The 22,281-nt window shown below is 47.2% G+C and overlaps 2 protein-coding genes across 4 annotated transcripts in view; one reads left to right on the forward strand and one right to left on the reverse strand.

The window, feature by feature from the left end:
* The first annotated feature begins 1,233 nt into the window (after positions 1-1,233).
* On the forward strand, positions 1,234-9,441 carry TUBB6 (tubulin beta 6 class V). 2 transcript variants are annotated; one of them, XM_054724415.1, is made up of 4 exons: positions 1,234-1,361; positions 1,726-1,834; positions 3,761-3,871; positions 7,931-9,441. In XM_054724415.1, the coding sequence occupies exons 1-4, from the start codon at positions 1,305-1,307 to the stop codon at positions 8,992-8,994; spliced, it is 1,341 nt and encodes a 446-aa protein (XP_054580390.1). In that variant the 5' UTR covers positions 1,234-1,304; the 3' UTR covers positions 8,995-9,441. The 2 variants fall into 2 exon arrangements, with proteins under 2 accessions (XP_054580390.1, XP_054580391.1); XM_054724416.1 differs by lacking the exon at positions 1,234-1,361 and adding an exon at positions 2,349-2,628 and having other exon boundaries at positions 1,769-1,834.
* A 2,447-nt stretch (positions 9,442-11,888) lies between these two features.
* AFG3L2 (AFG3 like matrix AAA peptidase subunit 2) overlaps positions 11,889-22,281 on the reverse strand; it is a 40,425-nt gene continuing 30,032 nt past the window's right edge. For both annotated transcript variants that reach the window (XM_054724414.1, XM_008159691.3), the window contains 3 exons: positions 18,726-18,926; positions 16,446-16,640; positions 11,889-12,698 (listed from right to left, as the gene is read on the reverse strand). In XM_054724414.1, the coding sequence (XP_054580389.1) occupies positions 12,456-12,698; positions 16,446-16,640; positions 18,726-18,926 (639 nt within the window). In that variant the 3' untranslated portion in view covers positions 11,889-12,455. The remainder of the gene's footprint in view (positions 12,699-16,445; positions 16,641-18,725; positions 18,927-22,281) is intronic.

The raw sequence follows: 22,281 nt of genomic DNA on the forward strand, positions 1-22,281 counted from the left end.
CTGTGGGAGGCCTGGGGGAGCAGGGCCCGGTGGGGGGGGGGGGCTCAGAACCTGGCAGGACCTGGATGCAAACCACTAAAAATGAAGATTTCATTTACTTGCTGGAATGCCTGCCAGCAAACACTGGGAACTGCGAAGGCTGGAGTTCAGAGAGGTCAGGGCTGCATGATGTTATAAAAAAAACAAACATGGAGCCATGCTTTGCAGAGCAGAATGGCCCCCAAGTCCTCAGGGAATCCCCCCTCTTGCTGTGGCCCCCGGAGGAGAGACAAGAAAGACACGCTGTGTGGGATTAAACTGTCCTCGCGTCCTCACTCCTCCAGCACTGCGCTTACCCGAACAACACTCAGCGCGCACGTCCCCGCGAACAGAACAGCCAAGGAAGCCCCTGGGCTAGGACTAGGGAAGCCCGGAGCCCAGACCTCTGAGCCGCCTCGAGGGGTGGGCAAAGGGCTGGAGAGACGGCCTAGCCGGCGGCGCCGGGGTGTCCGTTCTCAGAGCCAGCCACAGACTCACTCTGAGCTCCTCTGCAAACGGGCCGGAGGCGGCAGGATGGAATGGTACCTGTCTGTCGAGACGGCCAGGCTCCAGGAGGGCCAAACCTAAGGACGTGAGCCGCGGTGATGTCCCCGGGGGTCAGAGTCACCGCGAAAAACTCCCCTTCGTGTCCCAAAGCCCTTCCCCCCGCCGGTTGGAGCCCGGGGCGCGCGGGGACCGTGTGCTCCCTCCCAGGCCCGCGGTCCGGGAACCCCTCCAGGGGCCCAGGGGGAGCGCGCCCGCCCGCGTCGGCTCAGCGGGACTCTGACCCGCAGCCCCGCTCCCCGAGCGCCAGGGTCTCCGGCCTCCCTCGGCGGGGCCGGCCACGGAGGCAGCAGGATGGGGTGGAGAGGGACCGGGGCGTCGGTCCTTTCCTCTGCCTCCCACCGGTGACCCGCTCCGGGGGCGCTCGAGGGACCGCTCCCTTCCCGGCCCGGCCTCCCCGCACGGGGCCCAGCTGTCCCGCCGGGGCCCCCTTCTAGGACCGCGCAGGGGCGGGGGCCCCGGGAGGCCGGCCCTGGGGAGGGCGAGCGAAGGGGGGCGCAGGCGCCGGGGCGGGGAGCGATGAGCGGGGCGGGGAGGAGCGGAGGGAGGCGCTGGCCCGCGGGGCGGCGGGGACGCGGCCGGGAGGGCGAGGCCCGCAGCCATTGGTCCCGGCGGCGGGGTGGGGGGTGGGGTGGGGGGCGGGAGGAGGGTCGAGTCCCCGAGCGCGCCGCCGGCCCGCAGTCGCCAGAGCGAGCTCTCGGAGCGCAGAGCCGGCGCCCGCCATGAGGGAGATCGTGCACATCCAGGCGGGCCAGTGCGGGAACCAGATCGGCACCAAGGTGGGCCGGCGGGGCCGGGCGCCGGGCTTCCTGCGGGGCAGCTCGCCGTCGGTGTCGGGAGGGACCCCCGGTGCGGGCTGCGCGGCCTGCCCGGGGGCGCAGGGGCGCTGGGTCCTCGGCCCCTGCCGCGCCGTCCCGCCCGCGCCGCCCCCGGGACGGGCTGGAGGGGGGCGCTGCCGGGGGGGGTGGGGGCGCCCCAGCCCGGCCTCGGCCCCCTCCCCACTCGGCTGGGAGCGGCCGCGGGGCTGGGGCGCGCCTGGAATTCCGGCCCCCGCCCCGCCAGCCCCCGGTGAGCCGCGGGGGGGCGCTGGGCTCCGGCTCTGACCTTGTGCCCCCCCCACCCCCCCCCCCGTCCTGCCTAAAGTTTTGGGAGGTGATCAGCGATGAACACGGCATCGACCCGGCCGGAGGCTACGTGGGCGACTCGGCGCTGCAACTGGAGAGAATCAACGTGTACTACAATGAGTCCTCCTGTGAGTACGCGGGCGCCCGCCGCCTCCGGGCCCGCCCTTCCCCGCCGGACCCCGGCCACACCCCAGTCCCCCCCCCCCCACGGTCCCCCTCCGGACCCTGGACCGCTCCCCTCCGCGACCACGCCCTTCCCCGCCGGAGCCCGGCTGTCCCTTCCCGGGTCCCGGCCCTCCCCCTCTGGGACCCCGACCAGCTCTGCCCGGACCCCGGCCACCGCCTTCTTGGACCGCGGCCATCCTGTCTCTGGGACCCCGGCCGTCCCTGTCCCCCCCCCCCCCCCCCCACCCCCGCGTCCTGCCGGGGCTCGCCTTCTCGGGAGGGCGGTTTGCTGCCGGGAAAGCCCGCCGGGGCCTCCGCGGGTGCCGGCTCCGCCCCCGCTCCCGCCGGGCGGGAAGGCTCGGTCCGTGGGGTTGGAACAGCCCGATGCCGCGCGGCTCTGAGCTTTTGAACCAGACCGCCCGCCAGCGTTGTGAAATCAGCTTCGTGGGCGACATCCGGCCTCTTCTTTCTCTCCAGTTTAAGATGTACCTCTCAGTGGAGGTTCTTGGCTAAAAATGTGCAAAGGACGCCCTTAACCGGCTTTCCGGGCCCTTCGCAGACCTCCAGGAAGACTTGACACTCCCTGGGAACCTGGGCAAAAATCCGGGCTTTGGTTTATCTCCGTTTGGAAGTAGCCCTGTCCTGGATACCCACACACACGTGCACATCATTGCTGTAACAATTCTTCTCTATTATAAAAGTGACACATGCCCTTCAACACAACAGAAAACTGAGACCGTGAAAGAATGCCCAGAAGGTGACGAATATGCCCTTCCACAAGCCATACGTATTCCCAGAGGGGTCACGTCCCGTGCTCCGGAGTCACAGGCCGCTTGTCCACGTGAGAGCTGAGAAGAGCAGGACCCATAACTCGCTGGGTTTTACTCGATAAGCAGCTATGACAAAAGGTCTGGACAAGAAGGCCCTCGAGGAGGAAACTTCTAGATAGCATTACGGGAAATTCCAGCACATATGGCACTTCCTGTTAACCCTTAGGGCCAGCCCGGTTCCAGCCTTCCTCAGTCTGGGGGTGGGCGAGCAGGCCAGGAGGTGAAGAGCAGATCCCATTAACCCCATCCTCCCTGGGAACAATTTCTCGCCCAACTGGCACAAGAGTGTACTTTCTAGTTTATACGAAAATGGAAGTGTCTCATTCTTTCAATGTCTTAGTTTTCTGTTGTTTTGAAAATGGCCCATGGCATGTAGCTTGGGTTCTTGTACGTGTGTGCGTGAGGGAGGTGCCAAAAAGCAGAAAGAACGTCGCAGCAGCACGACAATTCTTAAAAAATACATATTATTTATATATATATTTTTTTTTTTTTTTTTTTACTGAGTTCAGAGAGGAAGGGAGAGGGAGAGAGATAGAAACATCAATGATGAGAATCATTGATCGGCTGCCTCCTGCACGCCCCACGCTGGGGACCGAGCCTGGGCATGCGCCCTGACTGGGAATCTAACCGTGACCTCCTGGTTCATGGGCGGACGCTCAAACACGGAGCCCCACCGGCCGGGCACAGCACAATTTGCCACCACAGACAAGGTTTATTTCCACGGAGCTAAAACCGTACACTGCCCAACAGGAAAGAGGTGGTAGGGTGCACTGGAAAATCCAGGAGGCAGGAAGTCAGGAGACTTGATTTCCCGCCCTGCTTATTCCTGGAGCGCCCTCTGCCCATCCATGCCTGGGCTGGTTTCCTCATCTGAACAGTCCAGGGTGGGATTGTGCTCCCCGTGCTAGGAGTCTGTGATTCTAAGGAAGCCAGGGAACCCTCTCTGAAACCCTGCTTCCCACACGCCAGGCCGCTGAGCTGGTGGGACTTGCTGTGGGGAAGTCAGTTACGCTAGAAACCGGAAAATGACCTCTGGTGGGTGGCTCTGTTCTCTTCCAGCCCAGAAATACGTGCCCCGGGCTGCCCTGGTGGACTTGGAGCCCGGCACCATGGACAGTGTGCGGTCGGGGCCTTTCGGCCAGCTCTTCCGGCCTGACAACTTCATCTTCGGTACGTGCCCTCTTCCCCGCGCGCTCCTCTCCTAAACATCAGAACTAATTGGTGTGCAAGGTTAAAAGCCTCACATGGCACAGGAAATCGCGAATGGAAATGCGCAGACCCCAAACTGATCACAGGCACCTCTTGTAATTCTTGACTTTTTTTTTTTTTTAAGGAAAGTAACCTCTGTATTTCTAAATGAAATGCTTATCCTGATAGTTCTTTATTTAAAAAAAAAAATTAGACATTAACTTTTTTCCGCCTTCATAAATTATTATAATATGGTAATAGTAACTTATTTTTGGTTCCTATAGTGCTCATCTTTTAACTTCAGTACGTTTAGGCCTGTATTTCTTTCTCATTGTCTGTAGGCAGTTCTGCTTTCTTTCTAAAGACTGGGGCCATAGGAGTTTTGTTCTAGCAGAATGGGCAAATCCTCCCCTCCCTTCCTCTACCTAAAAACAAAGCAAAACACACAATAATAGCACCCGCTCTCTATAAACTTCTAAAGAGAATTATATAAAATTAAATAAATTGTGCTAGCTGGTTTGGCTTAGTGGAGAGAGTGTCGGGCTGCGGACTTGAGAGTCCCGGGTTCGATTCCGATCAAGGGCACATGCCCTGGTTTCGGGCTCCATCCCCAGTAGGAGGGGTGCAGAAGGCAGCCAATCAATGATTCTCTCTCATCATTGATATTTATATCTCTGTCTCCCTCTCCCTTCCTCTTTGAAATCAATAAAAATATATTTTAAAAAATAATATATTAATTAAATAAAATTAAAGTGGCGCCGTTAGTGTTACCAGCCTCCATCACCCTGTAGCCATAGGTTTCAGAGTCAAAGCCACAGGGAGATGAACCATCTCCCATTCATAGACAATTCTGCTCTATAAGAGGACACAGAATCGGGAAGGTTTTATTGGTATACGAATTAATGACCTTGTAGCAGAATCAGGCAGTGACTTGTTAGGAAGAAGACAAGTTCACAAAGACTTTATGTGTCCTCTGGGTATCATCCACTTCTCATCACCATGACAACCTACACAACCAATGGGACAGGTGAAGCTTCTAATAATAACTTGTTCAAGAGTTTTCTTTCACCTTTAATATTTCAAATAGATCGGGACTCTGGTGACCCTTTTCTGATATTAGAAAACCTAAATTGCCAATATTTTTATTGTTCACAAATGGGAACATTTATATTCTTTACCTTTCACTGAACTAGAGACCATAATTGGCCCCAGGCACACATGGACAGGACTCCCACATAAAAACACAAAGGTTCAAATGTAACTCGAACCCTGTTCCCATGGAGGTTGGAGAGAAAATAGAAAAAGACTGTTCTTTATGGTTTAAATTTAAGATGTTCCCATTTATATATGTTCTATGGGGCTTCATGTAACATTGGTATGTTTTATTTCTTAAAATGGGTGATGGGTAAGTAGATATCCACTACATTACTCTTCATATCCTTTTACATGCCTTCAATCTGTCATAAGAAACGTCACGGATGAGGCTATGGCACCCGTGGATGCCCTTTCTGGGCAAGGTCTCAGTGGGACGCCAGAGGCCATGCACCCTCTCTGCCTTCCCCTCTCCCTCTCCCAGCCCCGACGTCTGCTCAGGATGAGGCCTCGCCCTCAGCATCCCTCCTGCACAGCCAGGGCATTTGAGGTCTCAGAGAGTCGAAACCGTGAGCCAATTTTTATGTGACTGAATTATCACAAACGATTGAAGTCGTCGTGCTAAACTAGATTCTCAGGGCAGCAAATTTAGCAATTGTGGAAGTTTGCTTTGGTTTTATTTAATTGAACTGAATATTAAAGTGTAAGAAAGGTTTGATCTCATCTATCTAGGTGTCAGTAGATGGGATCAAAATGTTTAAGAACAAATTAAGGTAGACCTATAATAACTATTATCTAAGTTACCCAATTCACTCACTATCCGTGTAAACTTTGAAAAATGTTAGAATTGATGCTTGGCATTTACACTGTCCCCGGGATTATTTCTTGCATCTTTGCTTCTTGCCAGAACATGCATACCTGTCTTTGACTCAGAATATTTAAAAATTTTAACACATTGTACTGATGTGAAATAACGTTATTCTTTAGTAATTTTTTAAAAAATTGATGTTCTTTTTATTAAGAATTTTGAATTGTTTAAGTGAGTATGCTTACTTTGTTAAAACTGCACATCTGTTTGGTGGAAGGGAGGGGCGTCCGGAATGTAGGAACATACTATATTGTTTGGCTGAGCAGTTGTTTTCAGGGCATTTTCCAGTTAATAAAAGAGGCAGACTTGTCTCTGAGTGGGAGATGGTTCATTCCCCTGTGGCTTCCTAGCTCATTGTCTCCAAGGTGGCAAATTAAAATAAGCCAGAGTCAGTCCATTTTCAAATATAGTTTGAAATGTTTTCTTTCTAAAAATAGACTTGAAGTGTGTATAATTCTAAAAGTGAAAATGATCTGCATTTGAGTTTTAAACATGAAAATACTATTTTTTTAAAAAACCTTTTTTCCCAATGAATTGCTGGCTGCATAGCCATCATGCCTAGTAGATAGCGGGAAACAGTCTTGTGGGAGAAAATGAAACACCAGAGAGAGAGACTTTCCTTTAAGCCTCTTTCTGCACTTGCACTTTTTTCTTCCAATTTTGGTGCTAGGAGAGGGTCATAGAGCACACACACAGCTCAGAGGGTGCGCTCTGGAGGTACACCAGAGGGCGGACTCTGAGAGGACCCAGGGGATCTGCTGCAACCCGACTGCCAAGCTTCGAGATTGCGGCCTCGTGTTCCACCCTCTGGAGCCGCTGATTAATGTCACAACATTGCATTACAGAAGATGTTCAACTCATGACCCCCAAATATTTAACTGGGAACGTCCGTTGCTATGAGACAGTGGCAAAATATTTTCAGAAGTCACCAGCTTCCTCCTTTTGACACGAGCAGAGAAAACCTTACGGCTAATCATGTTATAAACACCGAGGGCGCCAAGAGCGTGGTGTGCGCTGAAGGAAGAGAAAGGGTCCAGTTCAGAATCTACCCTGACCACTCGGGCAAGCTTGATTCACTGCGGCTGTATGTCTGCCTAAAGCCACCTGCTTCTTTTCATTTACTAGTTTCTACTCCAGTTTAAGGAAATAATTCCTGTCTCTTTGTAACAGTTACACTCAGTCTTTCCTTTTACAGGTGTGAGCCCCAGGCGCAAGGCTAGCCCTGAGTAGAAGGCTGCCCCGAGCTTGTTCCTCCCAGGGCCTCTGCTGTGGTCTGGCCGGGCTGCCGGCTGCTGGGTTGGGTGGGGAGGGGTAAACAGGAGTTAGCAGGGCCATAGGAAGGACAATGATCATTTTTGATCCTAGTAAGAGTAGGCAGCCAAGTTTCACTGTGCGACCCAACTGGGCGGGAAGAGAGAAGTAAGAGAACACAGTCACCTCCTGGTCAAGTAATGACCACCTGAGGGGCTGAGGCAGGCACGGAGGGAATGTTTCTATAGTTGATCATTAAATAGATAGTTTCTGCAATTTACTTTGAGCCACAGGTCCGGTCATGCTAATAGCCTTTGTCTCTCTCCCTCTCCCTTCCTCTCTGAAATCAATAAAAATATATTTTTAAAAAATTGATGAGTATTTAACTTGTCTAAAGAGGTACTAATACGTGTACTCACCAGCAGTATTGGTGGTGCCTGTTGACCCACCTGCTGACTTCGGCTAACACCATATTATCTAATCGGTAATGCATCTTTTCCATCACCATTTAAAATGTATCAATATCAATGAGTGGGTCCTATGGTCTTGCCCTATTTATTTATTATATTTCTTTTTATCCTCACCCAAGGAAATGCTTATCAATTTGAGAGAGAGAGAGAAACAATGATGTGAGAGAGAAACATCCATCAGTTGCCTCCCTTATGTGCCCCCAAATGGGGATCAAACCCACAACCTAGGTACGTGCCCTGACTGGGAATCAAACCTGCAACCTTTCAGTATATGGGAGGATGAGCCAACCAACTGAGCCAAACCAGTCAGGGCCTGTCTTGCCCTGTCTAAATGGTGTGCTACTCTTTTGCTTATTCCAGGACAAACGGGTGCCGGAAACAACTGGGCAAAGGGGCATTACACAGAAGGAGCAGAGCTGGTGGATTCGGTGCTCGACGTGGTGAGGAAGGAGTGTGAGCACTGTGACTGCCTGCAGGGCTTCCAGCTGACCCACTCCCTGGGCGGGGGCACAGGGTCAGGCATGGGCACGCTGCTCATCAGCAAAATCCGGGAGGAGTACCCCGACCGCATCATGAACACCTTCAGCGTCATGCCCTCCCCCAAGGTCTCGGACACGGTGGTGGAGCCCTACAACGCCACCTTGTCCGTCCACCAGCTGGTGGAGAACACGGACGAGACCTACTGCATCGACAACGAGGCCCTGTACGACATCTGCTTCCGCACCCTGAAGCTGACCACGCCCACCTATGGGGACCTCAACCACCTGGTGTCGGCCACCATGAGTGGGGTCACCACCTCGCTACGCTTCCCGGGCCAGCTCAATGCGGACCTCCGCAAGCTGGCGGTGAACATGGTCCCTTTCCCCCGCCTTCACTTCTTCATGCCCGGCTTCGCCCCCCTGACGGCCAGAGGCAGCCAGCAGTACCGGGCGCTGACAGTGCCCGAACTGACTCAACAAATGTTCGACGCCAAGAATATGATGGCGGCCTGTGATCCAAGGCATGGGCGCTACCTGACCGTGGCCACCGTCTTCCGGGGCCCCATGTCCATGAAGGAGGTGGACGAGCAGATGCTGGCCGTCCAGAACAAGAACAGCAGCTACTTCGTGGAGTGGATCCCCAACAACGTCAAGGTGGCCGTGTGTGACATCCCTCCCCGGGGCCTCAAGATGGCCTCCACCTTCATCGGCAACAGCACGGCCATCCAGGAGCTGTTCAAGCGCATCTCGGAGCAGTTTTCTGCCATGTTCCGCCGGAAGGCCTTCCTGCACTGGTTCACGGGCGAGGGCATGGATGAGATGGAGTTCACCGAGGCCGAGAGCAACATGAACGACCTGGTGTCTGAGTACCAGCAATATCAAGAAGCTACGGCCAATGATGGTGAAGAAGCTTTTGAAGACGACGAAGAGGAGATCAACGAATAGAGGCGTGTCCCTGTCTCAGATACGACAGTTCAGACTTTCTTGCTCTATCTCGGATGTGTCTTAACTCCAATGGCTGTTCAATGACGCACTGGTCTCTAAATATATGGGTGCAGGCCCCTCCCAAAGGCAATCAAATTGTACTCTCGGTCATCTAGAACGAAGAAAGTACATTAAAATAGCAGAGAATGGGCAGTCCTCCCCACTCAGATCAGACGAGGGACATTTTCTACTGGAGGACTTAAAAGAACTTGTGGGCCACCAGTAAAGGGCTAAGTGAATAAACCTCACCTTCTATTAAGTGTTCAACCATGTCTGAGAATTAGCAGGGAAGTTAGAAACAGTATTTTTTCATCCTTTGTGAAATGAAGCTGCGCCGTGTTGCCTTATCTTGAATATGCAATATTGAACCTTTGAAACAGTTTATTCGTAATAAAACACTAAAACCGTTCCTTCGTCTCTCCCAGCCTTTGCTTATGTGATAGATTGTTACTTTGCACCCTTACGATGGTTGCTCAGATCTCTAGTCCGCCCTGGGTGACCTGCCCCTGCAGCTCACTGAAAGGAAAGAGGCTTTTCTTGAATTGCAGGCTCTGCCGGCGGGAGCCAGAATTCTGAGCCTACAGGTGTGCGAGCATAAAGAAAAGCCCGTCAGCCCCGTGTGCAACAGCATTTAGACCTCCCAGAGAACTTCCCATCTCCCTGGGCTAGTGGGTCCAGCCTTCCCTAACAACCACTGGGATTTGCCAGAGGAGCCACCCATTACCTTCAGGCTTCCAGCTAGCTCTTGGTGGGTGAGGGGCACGGGGTAGGTGGGCTCTCTGAGCAGGACCCCAGGCCAGCAGCCTGGCCCAGCACAGAGGGTGAAGGCTCTTGTCTGTGTAACAAATGATCACTTTATGGTTCCTGTAAACTAGCCACTTCTGTAACAGGTCTTGTAAAGTCAAATTCCACAGGACAGGACCAGGCTAGTTTTACTAGTAATTGGCCAGCACTGCCAAAGTTCGCTGGGAGCGAGTGGTGTTGCTTTAGCCAAAAGAACGTGGTGGTATGTCACTTCCAGATGGAAGCGAATGTTAGTGCTTGGCCCTCTGCTCTGACTCCCAAGTGGGGGACCCCAATTCCTCCTGTAAAGGTAACCCAGCGTCTCCATCGGTGACTGTGGAGCAAAGCCTCCTGGCCTTTGTTGGACAAGAAGGAAGAGAAGTGAGTCTTTGCCATTTGGAGCCACCGAGATCTCGGGCCACCTCAGTGTGACCTAGCCCCGTCCGGTGCTGTGGTGCCATGGCTCACACCCACCAACTGCATTTATTTGTGTTAAGCCTTAGCCTTCTTTTAAGGGTCTTTGTTGTTGTTAATCCTCACCCAAGGATATATTTCCACTGATTTTTTTAGAGGGGGAGAGACAGAGAAACATTGATGTGACAGAGATACATTGATTAGTTGCCTCCTGCCTGCAACCTAGGTACATGCCCTTGACCGGAATTGAAGCCGGGACCCTTCAGACCATGGGCCAACACTCTATCCACTGAGCCAAACTGGCGAGGGCAGCCCTAGCCTTTTTTAAAAAAAAAGTTTTTATTTTTAGAGAGGAGAGGGATAGAAACATTGATGAGATATATCGTGCATGCCCCCCACTGGGGATCCAGCTCAAAACCCAGGCATGTGCCCTGACCCAAATCGAAACCAGTGACCTCTTGGTTCATGGGTCAATGCTCGACAACTGAGCAACACCGGCGGGCAGTCTGACTGGGGTAGACAGCATGACTTGAACTGAGGTGAGAACAGATCTTTTTTGCAGAAGTCTGAACTATTTTGTGAGACTACAGTAAAAATACACGTTACCGTTCCCACCTAACCTGGAAATGTGCTAGGTTTGATTTCCTCCGAGCACCCGCTGTGGGCCAGGCTCTATTTAGGCCCCAACATAGGTAACGCTCACTCCAGTGCCTAGAATGCAGGTGTGACCACTCTGCAGACGAGTCCTGCTGAGTTGTGGGTTACCATCCGAGTCTCCCACACAGCTTTGTCAGTTTTCTTACTGAATCAAACGTGACTCATGCTTGGCACACCCCTTTACTCCGCCCAGACAGAACCGCACACTGGCGCCTCTGCAGTGGGAAGAGGAAGGAGCACTGAGCATCTCCTCGTCACTGCTTAGGTGGAGCCCAGCACCCTAACACCCTGATGGCCGAGTCCTCCTACAGCCTTAAAACAAGTCTTCACTCAGCTGCTTCCCACAAGCATCCCCTGAGGAGAGGGCAGTCAGTGTGACTTCTGCAGGTCACTGCCTGAGCCACCTCCCATCCCATCAGCTCAGTGCTGCTCCAGATGCCACTGATTCTGTGTCTTAAGTCTGAGGAGTCACTATTCCCACAACATACTTAACTACATCAAGGATACACAAGGCAAGTGGAACATTAAAAGAAGCTGCTAAAAATATGTATTAATAAATGCAAAAATGTATGGCACTTCCAAGTCCAAATAGTGGCTTTGTAAGGTTTTAGCCCATCTACGTTTGCAGCATTGCAAACCTCCACTTTTTTGGACCCACACACCCTTCTAACAGTAATGGTCACAGCTTACAATTCAGAGCAGGCAAGTCATGGAAGACGCAGGGCACAGGGGCCTTCTAGCTTATTGTCACTGCCCTTCTCTGAAGTCCAGGTGATGGCTTGGGACAGCCTGCACACCTGCTATGACACACCGACTCCCAGTCCCAGTGTGACCAACACGTGGCCATGACTGGTCGAGTAAGGGTGTAAATCGGATTCTCGCCCTGAGCTGGTATCTGAGTTCATCATTCCAGGACACACAAACCTAGAAGCTCCTCATCCTCGTGTGGGAGCAGATGAGAACCAGAGACTAAAAGGAAGTATCCCAAGCATAAACAGTGGCCTTGTGTGTGGTCAGGAGAAAAAAGTAAAATGTTTACACTTTATTTCTGATGTAAAGAAGCCGTATTTACATAATACATTCATATTTTTTTAATATGTTACAGCTCTCTGTAGAAAATCATTCCAGTAAAACAGCAACATGTGGTCTGGATTCAATCTTCAAAGTAATAGTCCAATTTAAATATTCTTATCAGGAATTCAATTTAATTTCACAGCCTCTTACGGGAAATGGGAATGAAGGGTGGGGCGATGGAAAGTGAAATACAGGCCTCTCCCGCGCTGGCCAGCTTTCCGATTCTCTCCCTGACATGTTCTGCTGGCTTCACTGATGGTGGAGCGGGACCAGTGCCGGGCACCAAGCTCCCCTCTCCCAGCCGCTGTCCAAGAGCCCAGGGCCTGGGAAATCACCCCGCCACCCCTACTGGGACTGCTGAAGCTGAGGATTAAGTACTCTTCTCCCCACCACTTCGACTGGTCAGCAGCTGGTTAAGATCAACTTAGCAGTGTTCTCCTTCTTCTGAGAAAGCCAGAGTTGAAATAACGTGCAAACTGAACCCACGACACAAGCTAAAACGGCCTCCCTCCTCGGATCTGATTGGCGATTTTCTCCTCTGGGGACACCTCCTTCTCCTTTTCCCGGTCTTTGTTCCAGTCCTTCAGGCCCTCTGGAAGCGAAGTGTCCTCATCCAAGCTGCCAGTGCCTTCCACAAATTCTTCATAGGTAGATTTTTCCGCAAATGGTCTGGGGCCCAAAAGTTCAACCATATCATTCTTATCTAATACTTCTTTTTCTAATAATAGAAGAGCAACCTGAAATATGAATAACAGTTACTCAACAATATTTATAGACAACCCCACCCCAAAAAGGGTTTAAGAACCACTGAAAAAATATATATATAAGGTCACATAATTTTGGAGTAAGGTGTGCAAAATACTATAAAAACCAATGTCCAGCAGTAAGGGAGTGGCTAAATACATTTGGTATATCCACACAATGAAAAGTGAGATGCATAATGTCTGTAGTTTACAATATTTGCTTTTTAAAAGAGGGAAACTACATCTTTCATTGATGAATCACCTTCTATTTTTATTTTTTAACTAGAGGCCTGGTGCACAAAATTCGTGCGGGGCGGGGGGGGTCCCTCAGCCCAGCCTGCACCATCTCCAATCTGGGACCTCTCAAGGGATGTCCCTCTCACAATCCAGGACTGCTGGCTCCCATCCACTTGCCTGCCTGCCTGCCTGCCTGATTGCCCCTAACCGCTTCTGCCTGCCAGCCTGATCACCCCTAACCACTCTCCTGCCAGCCTGATCGCTTAACTGCTCTCCTGCCGGCCCAATTGCCCCTAAATGCCCTCCCCTGTTGGCTTGGTCATCCCTAACTGCCCTCTCCTGCTGGCCCGGTCACCCTTAACTTTCCTCGACAGCCTGGTCACCCCTAACTGCCCTCCCCTGCAGGCCTGGTCGCCCCTAACTGCCCTCCCCTGCCGGCTCAGTTGCCCCTAACTGCCCTCCCCTGCAGGCCTCGGTCCCCCCCGCAACTGCCCTCCCCTGCAGGCCTAACTGCCCTCCCCAGTAGGCCTGGTCACCTTATATATTTTTGTCTACATCTTTAAGGGATAAAATCTCTTAAAGAAACATAACCAGAATACTAAAATGATCTAATTCTTTAATATATTGTTTGTGTATAGATTTGAAGAAATAAAAGCTTTAGGATTTCTTCCTAGACCATCTTTAATTCTCAAATTTGCCTATTTATAGTTACGAGAAATCACTTAAGTTGTGATATTTTACTTAACCCAATATGTAAAAAACATTGTCATTTCAAGTGTAATCATTTTGAGAATTGATATGTTGTACATTCTTTTGTTCATTCTGTCTTCAAAACCAGCATGCAATTTATGCTCACAGTCCATCTCAACCCAGATCAGTCACATCGACAGGTACAGGCTTGGTTAGGAGTTAATGGCAAGGGCTCTGCAGACTGCACGTCTGGGTCCGAATCCTGGTCCTGACACTTACCAACTACCTGCCTGATGACCTTAAGCAAAGTTAAGCAACATTGTTTCTTTATGTATTAGAGTCTTCATTTGTAAAATGGGGATAATAATATAGTTACTTCATGAGGTTGCAGGGGGTTTTAGAGAAGTTAGGCAGTACCTGGTATACATACGATACTAAACTAAGTGAATGCTAGCTGATTACTCTTATTCTCCTAAATCTTGGCCCTTAGATGGGTAAACTGAGGCCCAGAATTTGGAAGGCATTTGCTGTAGCAGCAAAGGCTCCAGCCACTTCTCCTTTTGATGGCTCCTGGCTGGCTCCACATTATTCTTAATGGACTTAATTTTCTGATGGACCAAGCAGGATTTCAGAACTCTACGGTGTTTCAAGATCTGAGGATTACTTTTCCCTTCACAAACAGTTACTTCTTTGTTACCACTGTCAGTGCACATACTGCACATATGGAAGGGTAAATAACAGTATAATTCTCTGGACCCATTTGAGCATCTATGGTGTGCATGTGGAATCCCCGAGCTGGTCATCTCATTTCGGTGAGCACTTCCGCCCTCTATTGTCTTTTACAGCTCATTTTTCTCTTTAACAATTGGCTGTAGGGGAATAACCAACAAATCCTTTATCTGCTCTGGACCTCCTATCCATATATCACTTGCAAATGCCTACTGATTATGTCCTCTTGGATGTCAAGGCTGAATCTCTCCCCCGTTCCCACCCCAGGCTGTATTTGCCAGTAGGAGGAGCCCTGGAGTCATTCCAAGGGCTTCCCTCCCATCCATTCGCCACTTAATCAATCTTATTAACTTTAATCAGCAACTCTTGGTTTTTTAGATGTCACCATCAGCACCATCTCAGGAATGTTACACAGGTCTGCAACAGCTCTGAGCTGGTCTTTGTTCTAGTCTCTTCCATCCCACTGCTGCCACACTCTCCTTGTAAGTGATGAACTTGAATCATTTCTACTTAAGGTTCTTTAAGGACTCCCTCCCATAAAACAAGGTGGTTAGATTAGACCATTTTGAAAATCACTTTTATACCTAAATGCCTAAAATTATGTTTCTAAATTTTCAACCTGGCTTTTGAGGACCTGGGTACTGCAGTATCCCTTTCCCCCAGTATCTGCTCCAGGCAGGCCGGCCCAATCCTGCCTTCCTCCCCATACCCTTCTCTGCTCAGCAGGCCTCCATGCTGAGCTCCTTTCCCATGGACCGGAATCTGACTATCCTTCCAGGTAAAATTAAGCCCTATGTTCCATATAAAGCCTTCTCTGACCACTGTTCTCTCTCGGACCTCCTGCTGCTTGCTTTCTGGTGTTTCACAGACACTAGCTCTCTCCCAATTACACTGTGCAGTTTTGTGAAAAGATGTCATAGATTTTTAGAATTGCACAGCACAGCGCAGGCTCACAGAAGGCCTCTCTGAAGGTTTGCTTATGAATAGTCTACTTTAGAATATTCTGTTATCTGTGTCAATCCCTTATCAGGCTTCTTCATCTGTGTTTTTCTCATTAGAGTGAAGAATGTTCAAAGAACAAAAAATTGTAATTTTGATGGCATGGAGTCTGAATAATTAAAAGTTTACTAGATGCAAGAAATCCACTCAATTAAAAAGGATCCGTGCCCTAACCGGTTTGGCTCAGAGGATAGAGCATCGGCCTGCGGACTGAAAGGTCTCAGGTTCGATTCCGGACAAGGGCATGTACCTTGGTTGCGGGCACATCCCCAGTAGGAGGTGTGCAGGAGGCAGCTGATCGATGTTTCTATCCCTCTCCCTTCCTCTCTGTAAAAAATCAATAAAATATATTAAAAAATAAAAGGATCCATGCCTTTTGCAGGTGCTATCCAAATGAGGAACAATGAAACACATGAAGCATGCTTATCCATGGACGCTTATAATTAAGCCAAATGTAGTTTTCATGTGTTGACTTCCTGCTTATCAAGTTTAGCTAATTCTCTATGTGCCCTTTCATCTGTCACTTACTACTTATTCCAGAGGTGAGAAACAATGGTAAATTTCTATTAGTCCATTGTATTCCATACTTAGGAGTACAGCAGGGCCTCAAATAATGTTGTTTTGTTCAACACTGTTTTGTTATAACGTTGATGTGAGGCCACAGGAACTTAACTCTTGCTTATATTAATTAGCCTTTGGTAAAACTGGTTTCATTATATGTCATTTCACTTAAGGTTGCAGAAACTATCAATGGTATTAACCGAGGATTTACTATATTGGTAAAATACCTGGTGAGGAACAGTACAGATTCAATTGTTTATTGGGTAACTATTAATAGACTTCATGAATCCCTCACTCATATTCTTAAGGGCCACAAGAACTGGGATCATGCCCACTTTTGCTTATCAACATATTTCCACCACCTCAGAAGCAAAAGACACACAGAAACATCAGAATGAAGGAAGGAACCCAAGAGTCAGCCAGATACGAGAAATGCTGACTTCTATAAACCCACCAAGAGTCAGTATCACTTTGAACTTATCCTGCAAAACTGTGTTTAGAATTATTTGTATGATTGGCACCTACCTTCTCCACATCGGCTTTCTTTTCTGTGAGAAGAGTTACTGTTCTTTTATAAGCATCATTAATAAGTATTCGTACTTCGTCATCTATCAGTCTTGCTGTGGCTTCACTATAAGGTTTCTCTAATACCATGTCACCCTGACGTGGGAGGTCAAAGGAGATTTGCCCAACCTTTTCATTCATGCCAAACTGAACAATCTGAAAAAGAATACATGATTAGTGGTAGACATCCATTTTTGCTGACAGGCTAACATATTTTCATAAAATGCCCATAAGTCTTTAGAATTAACTCCACACATTTCATTGTAATCTACTCTTTAACCTGGCAAAATCTACATGGGGCCTGAAATAGGCTGAACGTTCTGTGTGCAGTGGCAGCAATGACTAGTGCTTTAAATTCCTCAGTAAGGAATACCAGACCAGAAGCCCATAAACAACCTAACACAAAATCAGGTGAGAAACAGGAGGGGACAAATCCCAAAGCTGTAAGACCTGCATGATCCTCTCTGAATGAGGGGAAGTAGAAAAGAAGCTTCTGACAGACCTGAGAGGATAAGAACCCCAAACCCTCCAGGTTCTTCCTACAAAGAGCGTCATGTCAACCTGAGAACAACTGACCCCGGAAAGGGCAGTGCATTTCCCGTTCCCTGAGCCGCAGGGCCAGGAGACTGTGTGAAGTGGTTGGTCCAGTCTGGGCCATAAGAGCCCCAAAGCTAACAAGAAGAAGCCCCACGTTAAGCAGCGGCTTCGAGATTATTAACAAGACAAGTAATAACAAGTATTGGAGAGGCTGTGGAGAAAAAGGAACCCTCATTCACTTCTGGTGGGAATGTAAATGTACAGCCGTATGGAGAATAGTATGGAAGTCCCTCAAAAAACTAAGAATAGAATTACCAGATGACTCAGCAACCCCTCTTCTGGACATCTACACGAAAAATTTTAAAGCATTTATTCACAAAGATATATGTACCCCTACGTTCACTGCAGCGTTACTCACAGTGGCCAAGATATGGAGACAAAGTGTCCTTTGATAGAGGACTGGATAAAGAAGATGTGGTACATATATGCAATGGAAGACTACTCAGCCATAAGAAAAGATGAAATACTGCCATTTGCAACAACATGGATGGACCTTGAGAAAATTATGCTAAGCAAAATAAGTCAGAAAAAGCTATGAACCATATGATTTCACTCGTGTGTGCGATATAAAACTGAAACTCATAGACACAGACAATAGTATGGTGATTAGGAAGGAGTCATACAGGGTAAAGGGGGCTAAATATATGGTAATGGAAAATGATTGGTCTTTCAGTGATAGGCACACAATGCAATACACAAATAATGTACCACAGAAATGTACACGTGAAACCTATATGATCCTAGCAACCAAAGTCACCCCAATAGATTTTAAAAAAGAAAAAAGCAGCAGCTTCTGGAAGTAAAATCCAAACTGACTAGAAAAGGGAAGGCCCAGATAAAAGTGAGGAGCAGGAACTGAGCCAGGAGGACTCCAAAAGTAGTAGGCCATGTATTTTAGTGTATGTGCTGCCGAAGCGAGCACAGTAGGCCATGTTTTTTAAAACTTCATGAAAACATCAGAAAAGGGAATTCTAAAGCTATCAAAATAGAAAAGCTAGCTGTCCTCATCTTCCTCCTTCCTAAGAGGCCAGGAAAACAAATTTAATGTAAAAATGAACAATAGGAAAATCCCTTATGAAGTTATTCCGAGAAGAAAAAAAGAGCAGCAGAATAATGTCTCCATAGATAAGAAAAGCAAGATGGAAAGATGTCCATAAAACAGATGAAAGCTATAGCCTAGACTCCAGAAAAGGCTAAAAGAAATCAGAAAAATGATAGAAAATGTAGAATAGCATAAATCGGAATCAGAAAAGCTCAGATGAGGTGCTAGAACAAAGGAAAAAGATATAAAAGAAAAATTATTTTAAAAATAAAGATTAAGCCAGAAACAACATGAGCAAATACAACAAATAATGTCCTAAGAAATAGAAAGTAAAGACAATAGGAAAAAAAATTATATGCATCATTAAAAGGATTTGAGAAAGTGACAGACCCAAAAGAGCTGACATATGAGGAACAGGAGTGCCCCCAAAAAGTCATTTCTTTTCGTAAGTTTTGATTGCTTTACAATGGATTTCTTTTAAGAAATAACCTTGGCCCAAGAAGCCCAAACCAGTCAAACACAGTGTTACTGTTCCAGAGCCATTCGTGACTATTTCTCATGCAAACGTGAGATGAGGAAGAAGCACTCCATTTCGTACTTACTTGGGCATATGCACTCTGAGTCACTTTTTTCAGGTCATCTTGAGCACCAGTTGTAATCTTGCCAAAGAAGATTTCTTCCGACACCCGGCCACCCAGAGTCATGCACATCCTATCCAAGAGCTGCTCTTTGGTGTACAGGTACTGTTCTCTGGGTAAATACTGAGCGTAACCCAGACCTTTGCCCCTTGGGATGATAGACACCTGACAAATACAAAACATAAAAACTGTTGGAGATTCCACCACCAAATGTAGACTTGATCACAGCATTAACAGATAAATAAACTCACTTATGAAAAAAAAGCACAGCAGATGGGCAATCCATCAGCTTTGGCTAAATGAGATCGAGCAGGAGTGACTATGCAGAAGTATTTGCTCTTAGGATAACTTCACCTTAAGAGTTCTAGAAATTGTCTTTTTATAAACTCAATTGAAATGATTCAGTCTTGACAAAAAGGCTGCTGGCATGTGGTGACTCCTCCTGAGAGCTTGAATATAGTGAAGGCTCCATTCAATTTGACTGTGAGCGATGGCCACGCTCTCTTTGTACAGGAGGCAGGTATGGCTGACCAGAGCAGGGCATTCAGCAGCTTTCAATTTCTTTTCTAGTCCTCTTTTTGCAACTGAGTCAATTCCTTTAATTTTCAAAAAATCCACTTTATTAAGGGATGATTTACATGTAAAAAATGCATCCATTTAAAGTGTACAGTTCAATACGTTTGTTTTTTCCCATTTTGGAAGCGCTTTTACTTTTCTTTTTTAAATATTTTTATTGATTTCAGAGAGGAAGGGAGAGAGAGACAGAAATATCAGTGATGAGAGAGAATCATTGATTGGCTGCCTCCTGCATGCCCCAGAGTGGGAATCAAGCCCGAAACCCGGGCATGTGCCCTTGACCGGAATTGAACCTGGGACCCTTCAATCCGAAGGCAGATAACTTTATCCACTGAGCCAAACCAGCTAGGGCAACTTTTACTTATTTTAAACAACTCTTCAGTTTCTGAAAAATTTGGGTGGCTCTTTCTAATTATACCTGAATACTGACATATAAAACATGAATTGTAAGGCCTGGAGAGAACACATCAGAACACATCAAAACTGATGGAGCTGCTTATTTAGAGGTATGAGTTAATAGCATGCAGTTGTGCAAAAACTTGCTCTTGAGTCATCAATTTCTAAGATCAATGAGTTTTGACAAACTTAACCTCTTACCACAATGAAGGTACAAAATACTCTTCATTCTCCCAAAGTTCCCTTGTGCCCCTCTGTATTCAACCCTTCCCCCACTCCCAGGCAATTGCACATATGCTTTCAGTCCCTATGGATTAGTTACAACTTCTAGAATTGCGTATCAATGGCAGCATACAGTATGTGCTTCATTGTGTCTGGTTTCTGTTTCTGAGATTCATCCCCACAGTTGTGTGTTGTTTCATTTTTACTGCTGTGTAGCACTGCATTGTCTAATCATACCAAATAAACATTTCATTCTTGAACATCAGGGTTGTTTCCAGTTTATTGCTATTATGAATAAAGCGGTGTAAGTCTTTGTGTGGACATTATGTTTTAATTTCTCTTGGGTAAATATCTTTGATCATATGGAAGCATTTATAAGAAACTGCCACTGTTCCCCAAAACGACAGTAGCATTTCACATTCCCATCAGCAACATATGAGAGTTCTTGTTGCTCCACCTTCTTGCCAATCCTTTAGGACGGGCTTTAAAATTTTAACCATTTGGTATTTCCTTGAGGTTTAATTTGCACTTCCCTGATGACTAATGATATCGAGTACCTTAAGGTGCTATTGTCCACTCATATACTATCTTTTGTGAAGTATATGCTCAAATCTTTTGCACAATTTATTAGGTTGCTTGTTTTGTTATTATTGAGTTGGTGTTTTTTTAATCCTCACCTAAGGATATGTTTATTAATGTTAGAAAGGAAGAGAAATAGAGACAGAAAAAGAAACATTGATCAGTTGCTTCCTGCATGTGCCCCAACAGGGGATCAAACCCACAACCTAGGTCTGTGCCCTGACTGGGAATCAAATTCACAACCTTTTGGTGTATAGGACGATGCTCCAACCAACTGAGCCACCCGGCCAAGGCATTATTATTGAGTTTTAAGAGATTTGTTTTTGTTTTTAATATATTCTAGATACAATTCCTTTCATATGTGTGTACTGCCAAGTATTTTCAGAGTGTGTAGCTTGCCTTTCATTTTCTTAATGGTATCTTTCAAAGACCAAGTTTTTAAGTTTGATGAGATTCCATTTAACAACTGTTTTTGTGGTTCATGATTTTGTGTCCTATGAAATTTCTGACTACCCAAAGTTACAAAGACTTTTTCCTAACGTTTTTTCCTAGAAGTTTTATAGTTTTATGATCTACTTCAAATTATTTTTTTACATATGATGTAAGGGTCAACGTTTACTTTCTTTCATATAAACATTGAGCTACCAGAACCATTTGTTGGCAAGACAATCCTTCCCACCTTCAATAACCTAGGTATCTCTGTTGAAAATCAATGAACCTATTATGTAGGAAGGTCTATTTCTAGACTCTATTCCATCTCATTGATCTATGTGTTAAATTCTCTCATCAATACTAGTCTTCACTGCTGTAGCTGTATACAAAGTCTAAAATCAGAGAGTGTAATCCCTTCGATTTAATTGTTCTGACTATTTTAGCTGATACCTGCAATCCCATATAAATTCCTACCCTGTATTTTGGTAAATTTATCCCTATGTATTTCATGCTTTTGGATACTGTTGTAAATGAAATGAATTTTTTTTAATTTCACCTTTCAATTATTCATCGCTAATATACAGAAATACATTTGAACTTTGTATATGGAACTTAAATTCTGCAGCCATGATAACTCCACTTATTAGTTCTAGCGACTTCTTTTAGATTAGGATGTTTTGTGTACACTTTTAATGTTGTCTTCTCTGTGGTCTCCTTGTTTCAGGGACCCTCTCCCACTCAATTTCCAGCTGTCCCAACATAGGAAGTCAGTCTCATTGCTTCCTGTTATCCATGCTGCACCAGTTTGGGGAATACACTCATTTGAAAAAGCAGAAACCGTAACAGTATTACTTGGTGCACCATGGCTTTGGTCTCTGCTTACTTTCCCAGGCTCTCTGGGAATCCCTCTGCAAGCACAGTTTAGTAGTCAGCCAGGGCATTTTTACTTGGGTTTGAGTCTCACCCCCTCTGTAGTGTTCGTATTTCCAGGATTTCCCTGTTAAATTTCAAATTTTCTTCAAATCCTGAACTTTCTCCTCTGGCACCTCAACATGGTAAAGCCAGCCATTTCCAACACTGGTTGTGGAAAACCCTCAGGCAAGAAAGCCACAAGCACCCAATTCTAAGCCATTGTAGCTGCTACTTTCTGAGGGTAAACTCTCCTCAGTTTTAGTCTGCTTTTGGAAACTTTTCAGTCCCTTTGAATAGTTTTCTTTCCAAAATTTTATAACTTACCCGTGGGAGAGTTTGTGTAACCACTTTGTTCCTCTGTTATTACTAGATGTTTTTGCTAAATTTCTTTAAATTTAAACAT

Source organism: Eptesicus fuscus, chromosome 12, assembly GCF_027574615.1.
Source record: "Eptesicus fuscus isolate TK198812 chromosome 12, DD_ASM_mEF_20220401, whole genome shotgun sequence".
Classification (NCBI taxonomy): Eukaryota; Metazoa; Chordata; class Mammalia; order Chiroptera; family Vespertilionidae; genus Eptesicus; species Eptesicus fuscus.

Bases quoted from the DNA above. Each gene is read 5' to 3' on its own strand.
- TUBB6 (XM_054724415.1), top strand. From the start codon at position 1,305: ATGAGGGAGATCGTGCACATCCAGGCGGGCCAGTGCGGGAACCAGATC. The intron at 1,835-3,760 runs GTGAGTACGCGG...GTTCTCTTCCAG, and splicing joins GTACTACAATGAGTCCTCCT to CCCAGAAATACGTGCCCCGG. The intron at 3,872-7,930 runs GTACGTGCCCTC...TGCTTATTCCAG, and splicing joins GCCTGACAACTTCATCTTCG to GACAAACGGGTGCCGGAAAC.